Source organism: Anopheles merus, unplaced genomic scaffold, assembly GCF_017562075.2.
Source record: "Anopheles merus strain MAF unplaced genomic scaffold, AmerM5.1 LNR4000819, whole genome shotgun sequence".
Lineage (NCBI taxonomy): Eukaryota > Metazoa > Arthropoda > Insecta > Diptera > Culicidae > Anopheles > Anopheles merus.
Window position 1 is genome coordinate 11,348 of NW_024428399.1, and position 11,153 is coordinate 22,500.

General features: G+C 43.7%; 1 protein-coding gene across 1 annotated transcript in view; it reads right to left on the reverse strand.

The window, feature by feature from the left end:
* Positions 1-4,096: 4,096 nt before the first annotated feature.
* LOC121603076 overlaps positions 4,097-11,153 on the reverse strand; it is a gene marked incomplete at its 5' end in the record, with an annotated part of 14,282 nt that continues 7,225 nt past the window's right edge. Inside the window, 4 exons of the mRNA XM_041931804.1 lie at positions 4,097-4,181; positions 9,827-9,957; positions 10,096-10,549; positions 10,681-10,868. Coding sequence (XP_041787738.1) covers positions 9,850-9,957; positions 10,096-10,549; positions 10,681-10,868 — 750 coding nt within the window. The remainder of the gene's footprint in view (positions 4,182-9,826; positions 9,958-10,095; positions 10,550-10,680; positions 10,869-11,153) is intronic.

Below are 11,153 nucleotides of genomic sequence, written 5' to 3' on the forward strand. Positions count from 1 at the left end.
GGCTGTCATTATTATTTGAACAGAGAATTGTTTTACCGGTTAGGAGAGTTACAAACAAAAGCTCCTCGGTAGTTTAGGAACTTCGGGATCCTATCCATCACAAAAGGTGTTTCAATCTTTTGATGTAGATCAAAAACAAGAGATGTAAAATCTGTATTTGCGACATATTTAACCGAAGCCAAACAGCATGTTTTTTTAAAAGAAGCTTAAATATATTAATTTTGCATACAAAATCTGTACATTTATAATCTCTGTATATTATGAGTTACAATATTTAGTGTTTTTTGCACCAATTATTAGGGGAAGTCGGGGTTGGTTCGACACTGCGGGTAAGTTCGACACCTTGCCGTTTTTGTATTTATCGAACTTTTTGAAGACAAAAAACTTATACATATTATTTATGTCAACTGTTTCGAATATTTGAGTCGCATTTCACTGATCAGAAACCTGTCAATTGTCAAAAAACAACAAAATAAACACATGGTGGTTCTGATTGACAGCCGATGTAAGTTTTTACTTCTGGGACTTAAGGAATTGTGGCGTTATTTCAACAAAATTATAGTTTCCGTATTAATAGTATTGTTTTATAAATACTATTGATTAGTTCTGTATCACAGGGCGTAATTTTTATATTAAACTATATAATATAAAATGTCACTAAAACTTGTGCGGCCAATGGGGTAATTCGACACCCACTTGGTAGTAGTGTAATGCTTATTTGTAGCATGTTAACTTTTTTATATCGTAATTTGAAAGTGCATGTATTTTATACAGATGTCCCTTAACGATGTACGACAAACGTAATAATCAAGCTGAACAAACACGCAATTATAAATACCGTAGAAGCTTTAAAATTCAAGATGTCAACAAACCTAGGAAGTTATAATTATGGAATTTAGCTATTATTCTCTCATAGAACGTTTGCCAAACTCGGACTCAAAACATGTACTTTGTACATGGTTTAGGCTTATGAAAATTAATATTGTTATGGCTTTGACCGTATTTTAGGCTGAATTTAGGCCGGGTAGGCTTAACTGAAGAAAAAAATAGTCGCTGGTTTGGAATCACATTGACCGATGTTCGCCTTTTGGCTTTCCAGTTGGCAGAAAAAATAAAATTGAACAATTTTCGATTTATAAATAAAGAAAAAAGATTAGTGGAGATAGCTGCCAGGTTGATTTTTAAAGGAATCTTAACCAATCATTCCGTAAACCAGATGCTATCGCCGCAGCTTCTACTATATGGAGTCTGGTCCGATGCTATTTGTAATGAAAATTTGTTCTTGCTTGTAAACTTCATTTTTTTCGTGTATTTCAATAATGTTTTGTGTTAATTTTTCATAAAATTGGTACGAAATGCTTTGTGGAACTTCAATGAAAACTACAAGCCATCAGAGTTTGTTATTTTAAAAGCTAAAACCAATGTGTCGAAATCACCCCCAAGGTGTCGATTTTACCCCATCATGGTGTCGAACTTACCCGCACTGCAGTCGTGACGCAACAAAAAACACACTTTTTTATTTTTATCAAAATGTTATCAAAATCAATCCAGTAACCGTAGTTTCTCGTAAGATGGTACATAAAACACAGTACACGTTCAGTAAGTTTACATTGGCAAAAATATTGCAATCAGAGGAAAACCTTAAGGTGTCGAAACTACCCCCAGTTCCCCTATTCAAATAATTGTTTCACACTTGAATTGTTCTCGCACACACACCATGTGTGTTAGACAGACTTTTGATTTTTTGCAAAAAAAGGGAAAGCCAGCGTTAAAATTAAAAAAAAAAACATAAAAGTAATACAAACCCCGAATCCTTTTCCATTATACGAAGAGGAAATGTTTTCGGTTTGCATTCTAAGGATAAAATAGCAACAAATCAATCACACCTTTTCATGAAAATTGGCCACCATTGTGTAATAAATGGTTCACCCTTTAAAAGGACGGTACCCTTGTTTTTGTTTTTATCCCCATTATTAGCCCCAACACACACCTGGATTTTCACTTAACCATGTACAACAAATTACACTTTAGGAGTTTTGCTATCTGCCATTTAGCTTAGAAACATTAAGCGTAAAGTAAAACAATGCATCGCCCCCGCTTTTGTCCTGTTCACCCGGAAACCGAAGGAAATGGTACGGGAAAGGGGGGTTTATTTGTTTGCTTTTTTACCTTTTCCCAGAATTCTTTCCTTCTGCGAAGGTAAAGGTTTGTTTTGCGCCCTATTTTTCCCATTCACTGAAGCGATTTATCCTTTTCATATTCATCTTATTAAGGAGGTTGATATTGAGCGTTCGTCCCGTGGTCTTTCTAGTAAGAAAACATAACTGCACAATGCAGCGGAAGCGGCAGGGGAATGTAAATAAACACAAACAAGGACGAGTCACAGTGCACAAAAAAGGGCAGGAAATAAGGAAAAGAAAATAACAGGAAAGTGTAACACACAGAGTGTCGTCATGTTCACCTGCCTCTCACAGCACCAATACAACAAAAGGGATACAAAAGAAAAGGAGGAAAGGGTGAAAAAAAAAAAACGTACAAAAGGGAAAACAAAACAGGAAACGAGTTTGCATAAACATTGCTCTGCTCGCCCTACCAACGCACACTTCCCCTCGCCCGGATGCATTATGCAATTTAACCATCAGCGCGACGAGCTGCTGCCGTCCACCGTGCGCCGCTTTGTGGTGCATTTTCCGGGCGGATGAAAATGCAATAATAGCCACCCTCGTGCAGAACGTGTCCGTGTGTCGAGCGGATGCAACGCAATGCACACAAATTGCATCCGCGCAGGAAAGTAGCATCATCGCGTGCGTGTCTTTGTGTATTTGCTCCCGCTCTTTGCACAACGGAGAGAAGGTATCAATCGGGTTTGTTTAAATACGGCCACGGTTTCCCCAACCGATTCGTGCTATTTGCGTGGCCACACTTTTTCACACTTTCACGACACCCACCGGCCGCATGGGATGCGAATGTTGTCCCGTTTTTCGACCCACAGCGAGGGCGAGGTGTTTTGCACAAGAGTTTCACGTAGCATCACGTGCCAACCAAACCGAGCGCGGATGGTGGAAAACATCATGCGAAATGGAAATTGCAAACATTCCGCCCGCGGGAGGCAGCTGTGAAAGCGAACTTGCCTTACTTTCCCCCCCTTTTTTCCCACTCCCCCCCCCCTCCGGATTATACACACAAACCCTTGCCCAGTAGAAGGATTAGAGCCTCTCGGAAGGGGGAACCGGCTGCACCAACGCGTTCGCTTGTGTGAATATTGTTGTGCTCACTGGACGGACACGCAATGGCACATTGTGGTCGCCGATGCTGAAACTGGTGTGTGTGTGTGTCTCTCTCGGGCCGGACGAACCGGACCAGACGTCAAGCAGAGCAGAGCAATTTTCCTGTGTACCGGAATGCTCAACGGATTGCTCCTTTTTTTTTCAATTTACCCATTGCCACTTTATTTTCGTGCTATCGATTCCCTTTGATAGTGTGCGCGCGCGCCGGCTAAAAGGGATATATGCGGGTCGAAGGGATTTAGGAGCAAATGAGGCCATCAAACCTCAGGTGTGTGCGGGACGGCACCGTCGGGGGATTGGCAAAGGTGCATTCGGAAGGAAATTGAATGTGAGAGGGAAAATAATGGTCGAGTTAATGTGTCTGTGTGGGAAGGTTTATGGTGTTATCGTTTTGCATGTTTGTGCTAGCACCAACGGTGCCGTGTTGTGCGTGTAGCTGTGTATATGTTTGCTTGTTTGCGGCGTATGCGAGACGAACGCTGACGCAAAGCGGAAACTGCGCTCTCATCCGTTCGACGTTTCGGTTCCGGTTTTCCACTTGCAAGGCTGCCTCTACAAAGTTCTCTCTAGCTCGCAATTTTGAAGAGTGGCTACTAAAGGCTACGGCTAGTACGATTTTTTTTTGTGTGTTTCTGATCGAGAACGATCAACTATACATAAACACGCGAATAGAGAGAGAGAGAGAGAGAGTTGGGTGGGACATTTGGTTCCCTTTCAACGTACCTGCACACTGTCACACTCGTTCCAGGTCTGGAGGCGCGGTTTGTGCTTCTCCTTCTCGTCCCGGGCGGCGTTCGTGGCGGCACCGGCCGACGCTTCCGTCGATATCCAGATCAGGTTGCCCTTCGGCTGACTGATGACGATGAACGCGTGCTTACCTGGTGGAACGTCGTGCTGCAAAGGTGGAGATGCGAGGCAGGCGAGGGAGGAACAGAGGGGGGAGAGTTAATTAGTACATTCGTATTATCTTTTCATTATTGCTGTTTCCTGCGGAACCGCATGTGTCCTGTGGTTCAATTAGTAGATGCATGTGTTTGCAGTTTACTTGCAAATTGAACAGAGCAGAGTATTTTTTTTCATTTGGAGTTTTGAGAAATGATCTGTCTGTTAATAGTTCTTTCTAGTGATGGGAAAAAATGAAGGTTTTCGCTGGAATCGATTCCAAATCGGCTCCGGAATGGGTTCCGAAATCAGAATACTCAATTGATATTTTCGAGCACGAATAATCGGGAATTTGAGCAAATTCCCTTAAACTGGAGCCTTTAACTTCCCTTAAACTGCACCAGTGTTAGGGGAAATTAGAAAAATACTTTAAATCAACTGTGATGCGGGTTTTTCGTTGCTTTTTTCGGAAATGTAGTTTCCTATCGTTATAGTTGAACATGTAGCCATTTTATACTTAAATAATACCGATTTTATTATAAAATAACGTCACACAAAATTTCAAAAATCAAAAACCAAAGCTATCAATGAAAAAGAGCTCGATGGCATCGTTCATCAATTGAACAAAGTCCAATGTACGAACACACCAAATTTTGGCGCTTTCAACACACTTGATCACACACATATCCACAATTTCTGGCGTATCAAGTACTAATCGAGCAGTTATGGAAAAACAATTTCAAGCAAATGTCACTTTAATAGGCTTTGAAATCAAAGTCGATTTCGACATCTTCATAAGAGTAGACGTTTGGGTCCAATGATGCTACGTATTGATAGCCACAAAGAATCCAAATTTACTTGTAAAGGATTCTTACAGATTTCCGGATTGATTTCGCTTCTGAAACTTCTTATTTCAATTCAAGAACTGATTCTCATTCTGGAGCTAATTCCAATTAAGGCATCAATTCTGATTCCGTTTCTGGAACAAATTGCTATTCCCAGATCGATTTCGATTCCGCTGTCGGTTCTGATTACGGAGCCGATTTCGAATGCGGATTCGACTTCGGAATTGGTCCAAAGTCGACTCCGGAATCGGTTCCTGAGTCAACTCCGGCATCGGCTTCCGAATCGGCTCCGGAATCAGCTTCAGAATCGGTTCCGGAATTGATTCCGAACATGAAATCGGGTATATTCTATTTGGAGCTCCCACCACTAGTTTTTTCCTTATATTAATTGGAATAGTTGACGTGTTTTGGGTTTAGTAAGATGATTGAAACGGCCGTTGAAAATACTGTGCTTTATACGGTCATTTTTGAAGATTGTTTGTTTGTACGTATCATTCAATTTTTTGTAATATTTTAACGTTTCAACATAAAATCAGCTTTTTGCAGCAATAGAAGATATTTAAAAAAAATGAAATGAAATGTTTTAAAGTTTTGTGATAGCTTTAAAACATTTAATTTGTTACATATATGCACTTTCGGTAATTAGAAACGGATAGAGGATGTACGTAAATGCTTGAATTTTTGTTTGAATTTTCTGACAGCATAAAGTAAAGTTGTTTAGTTCTTTTAATGTTTGATAGTTTTTCTGACTGATCGTAATCTTTGAATGTCTCCACAGCATACAAACTACCTTTCCATCTATAAATATTAGCAGTTTCTAGACTGATAGCCTTCAGAAACCATTTTCCATATTTCCTGTCTGATGTATATCTCGTCGACGGTACTAAAAACCCAAAACAAAAACATCCCATTAACCGTTAATAGGATTGAACTGTAAAATGAATGCAATAAAAGCAAAGCCCCAGCAGCAGAGCAGCTCCCCGTTCTTACACGGTTATTACCCTTTCAACGGTGACCAATTTCCACCCATTAATGAGCGTCCAGCTTAAGTACCGCGCCGCGCAAAACAATAGCACGATCATTTAATGAAAGTAATGCCATGGCTTTCTCTTCCCCACCCAAAAAGGCCCCACGCTCGTCTTACTTTCACCCTCTTTCCCATTGTACCGGTCCAGGTAGTGCGGGGATTATGAGATATTTGCCACCCGAAATGGGATTAGTTTTAACGCGCGCCCCTTGCCTCCCGTGTGCTACCCCTTGTGCACGGCATAATCATTTTATTAGGCCATCAAATTGTCACCCGAACCCAGGGGTTTGGGGCTCGGAAGGGGAAAGCTCTAAATCAAATGGCTCCACTGGCACTGGCTCTGTCGCTGGAGAAAAGCGCCGGCGTGTTCGGACTCCACGTGCGCTTCGTTGTTCCCGCCAACGCGGGCGGGCGGTTTTCATTCCCATAATCCACCCAAGCGCCACCCGTAATCATAATCATCAGCTTCGGATCATCAAACGGATTGGGCTTTTACGGACGATGATCCATAATCCGCTGTTTTTTGTTGGTCTTGCGGGGTACCAACTGTCCAGGACATGCTGTGACATCATGTTTGGATGAGACATTTCTCCGTAAATAGAGGGAGAGCGAGATAGAGAGAGAGAAAGAGAAAGAGAAAGGAAAAACGGCATCCCTTCAAAGGCAAGGAGCGTACTAATTATGGTAGAATTTATGTTTATCCAACTCATTCCCTCACGCTGCTGCATCTTCTCTGCGGCTGCTGTGGAGTGTTCAATGATCAGGAGAGTTTAGCCTCGCACACTCTCTTTCTCTCTTTCTTTTCCCTCCTCACCGGACATGGATGCCGTTGCAAGCGAGGACGATAATAACGCGATGGTGGACGGGCGTGCGGACCCGAAACGACCAGACCGACCCGGTCGGTGTTTGTTTGTGCCGCTAGTTTAATTAAATTTCATCTGCAATACGTTCTGCAAAATTCATCAACGTTTATAAAATTCATTAAAAGTTCCACGGTGCTACTGCCGGCGCTGCTGCTGCTGCTGCTGCTGTAGGGACCTTTTACCCTTGTCGACAACCGGTACATACGTACATCTGACCAGCCACTTCCAGAACCGGGCGCTCTCTTCATCACCTCGAGTGCGGCAACCTAATGGCCAGGGCACGTACATCAGCCTGACAGAGGATGACATGGTGAAAGCCAGGTAAGAGCGAACCGTCGCCAGTGTCACCCAGCACTTCTGGGTGAAAGAGTGACTTTTAATGGTGCTTTAATTGCTAAGTAAAATATTGAACCCTAATCAGCTGACCGGAGCAGCGGGAAGGTGGGAAGATACCGACAAAGTAGTAGTAGCAGTAGTAGCGGACGTTTACCCCCTCACAGGGCTAGACGATGAGTGGTAATCGTTTGAGCGAAAGGGGGTAGACAGACACCTTACCTGCCGTTAGAAAGGTAAAGCGTTCTTGCTGTTTCCATCGTCGTAAGGAACACTAAGGTAGGAAGTGAAGCACCGTCATCTTAGATCGAGATGAAGCCATTATGGAAATGGCGCGCGGCAAGTGGTGGTAAGAACAATGTGGTAACTGGTTTCGGGCAAATTGCCTCAACAGGCGAAACGATTTAATCCCAATTAGTCGCGCCATGCCGGGCCAAGGCATCGCTACCGAGAATGGCTGTCGCTGACCATTTCTTAGGACGGTCGCTGTCTGGTCGGTTTGATCTCACGCGTGTATGGTCGCTGCCGGGAAAGTATGGCAAATAATTTGCTGAAAAGTATTCCTGGCGCCGTCTCTGATTCGGCGTAAGATGAAAGCAGCATTTTGTTTCAAAGGTGGAAAATCTTACGCAACTTCAAAGGGACATTTTGCGCTCGCCGCTTTATCTGAACTTTGTCATCCGCAACCGGTTAATCGGGTAAACAAAGTATTACGGGGCGTAAAGTGTGCAAACGGAACACGCTTGGGAAATTAGATTTCGAACAAAGCAAAGCACAAAACTGATCGGCCCGTGTTGATTCGGCCGATGCTTTCTTTTGTGTTGCTGACGAGAATCACATTAAAGCGGCAAAAGCGCCGCTTGAGCTTGATTGGTCTAGATAAAGCGGGGCGGATTATATACCATTGCTTTTCCGTTCAAACTCATTAACTGAAAGCTAAGCCTGTGCAATTAAGGATTTATCCTTATGGGCAGGGCAGTAAACAATGGCATTGCTGTAACGAGATAGCGCAATTTGTTCTTTTATTGATAACAAAAATGAATTTTTAGCTATCATTGCCATGAGATGTAGAAGGAAATCATAACGAAGAGTTTCACGTGCCTCGAATAAATTCATTTATTCGTGAGTTAAGATACTCTGTCGAAAATTCAATATTGATGAGTGGTTTAATCCATTCAACTAGTAATTTACTCATAGCGTATGAATCATTCGTGAGTTAATTAATTTTATATGCAACCCATTAATACTGGAGCTGGATAAATTGAACAGTTTCAGTAATCATCAAAGAAACTACAGCTTTTGAAAGTACACGAGGTTCGGAATAATCCGGCAGACTCCAACTGAGATTGGATGAAGGATTGCTCTTCTAGGTGCCGGTGCTTTTATCCATTAGGTAATTGAAGGTACAATTTTAAAGGTTCTGTAATTGCGTCGTTTTACTTTGGCGTTTTAGATCAATATTCTTCTTCTTTTGGCTCAACAACCGTTGTCGGTCAAGGCCTGCCTGTACCTCTACTACTTGTGGGGTTGGCTTTCAGTGACTTATTGATCCCCCCATAGCAGGATAGTCAGTCCTACGTATGGCGGCATGGTCTATTTGGGGCTTGAACCAATGACGGGCATGTTGTTTAGTCGTACGAGTTGACGACTGTACTACGAGACCGGCTTATTAGATCAATAGATCAATTCCTCATTTCAAACTCGTTCTGATTGAGCCGCAAAAATCCTGATCCATTCAGACTCATCAGGAGACTAATAATCCGAACTAATCCGGATTACACAACACTACTGGGAACTCCCAGTAGTTTTTCATATCTCTTAGAGAGCGAGTTGAAGATGTTCTATTTCATTCGTTTTAAATCAACCAACGGTACTGAGTGATTATTCATATCGTATTTCTTAGGATTGGGATTTTAGTCTCTATTGGAGATGATATCACTACTTTACTAGGGACATTGCACTTACAGGCTTGATTCACAGCACAATGATGAGGTCATCGTTCTGATCATTCAATGATGAACTCTAGGTTCTTAGTTTGTGAAAACTTCAAAGAAGTCGTGATGGATTTGGTCACATTCTGAGCATATGACAATCCCGGACCAATCAGATCCATAGTGAATACTAAAATCCCAATGACTTATAGCAGAATAATCTTCACGAGATCTCAATATTGAAAACACTCAAATAGATGTACGAAAGGGTGACAAATTGACCAACTTTGTTTGTTTGAGCTATTTGTTCATTAAAAAATCTAAATACAGAGCCAAGTCTAAGCGGACCTCTAGATAGGACATAGTTCTTTATGATATATTATGATTGTAAAAAATCACGAGGCTTGTTAATTTTGTAATTAAAACTTTGGCACTTTTTCATTCCTTCAAAACATTCCCCTAACATCTTCGTGCTAAATATCAGATCCAAAAGTTTCACTGTAATTATCCACTAATTAAGTTTTTGGCAACACCGAGCAAGGCGTCATAATTCATTGCTTGGTTCATTCAATTCCTACACTGAGCTGCTAGCAATAATAAATCCCGCCGCCCGTTTCCATACCGATAGCAATTCCCAACAACAACAACAAACACTTACCTGCCTAACGGCGAAGTAGCACGTCAGATTCCTGGGATAGATGCCGGGAAAGTTGGGCGACTGCAGACGGCACACCTTCTTGTCGCAGTTGGTGAATATACGCGAGCAGAACGTACCCTGCATGAGATTGCCTGCGGGAATAGTACGCAAAACGCAACAAAACAATCAATACACTACAGAGCGGGGGGGGGGGGGCAAAGGGCCCTGACGGCCACGCTGATGACGTTTCGTCACGTCATCGACTGGGCGACACGCGACACGCCACTTACCCAGGTAGTACTGCGGTTCGGTGTAGTTGAGCGGCTGCTTCCGGGGGCTGCCCGGCCCAGCGGGCTCCAGCCGTCGGTGGAACCGTTCAGCCGGCCAAACATTGACCCACCGGCCGCGGGTCCACCACGCTGCAGCATACCTCCACCAGCCGCCCGCGTCATGTTGTCGTAGGTCGTCGGGTACGGCAGATCGTTGGCACCGAGCGAAACCATCCGATTGCGCTGCTGGCCCGCGCCGAGCCCGCCCGCCTCCTGGTACGTCTGGTGCTCCGAGTGTGCGGTCGAGTTGGTAAAGTCCTCGATCAGCGGATAGTTCGGGATGTACGTGACGTTCGTCCACGGTGGGATGTACTCGTGCCGGTGGCCCCCGTACCGGACGACCGCGCTGGCACGGGACAGCATTTTGTACTGTATCCGGAAGTCGAAGTTGTAGCCGCTCTGGTCACGCGACAGCCTGCGAAGAGAGGCGGGACGGTGCGAAAGGTTAAAATGTGTGCAAACTTTGCAAACTTCTGCCGCCCGTAACCGAAGCAGTGAACCGTGTATCGTTTAAACGGAACGAGCTCGCTGGGGGTCTTTACTTACTTGAACAGTTTGATCGTCATGACGAGGGAATCGGTTTCGCTGTAGAAGATGGCCGGTCCCCAGGTCGTGCCGCACCACATGCCGCCGACGTTGGCCCGCTTCGCTTCCGAAACCTGCAGGTAGCCGTCCGGGCAGCCATTCTCCGTGTACGACACGAACCGGCCGAGGGTGAAGCTGTCGAGCGTCACCTGCGGGCAATGGATGGAAATGATATGATGGTCGTTGGTGAAGAAAATGTGCGCCGAATTTTATGCACTTGGTGTACAACATTTTTATGCCATTTCAAAGCGCCACAGAAGCATGTGTGTGTGTGTGTGTTGGTACTATAAATAAATGATCACGTGCAACGAATCAAAGACAATCGAGCCACCTCGAGCAGATAAGTTCGCAAATGACAAGTTTTCATCGCATGAACCACACGTGCGCTGATTAGCAATTCGGTTTGGTCTACCACTGTATTTCTCTCTCTCTCT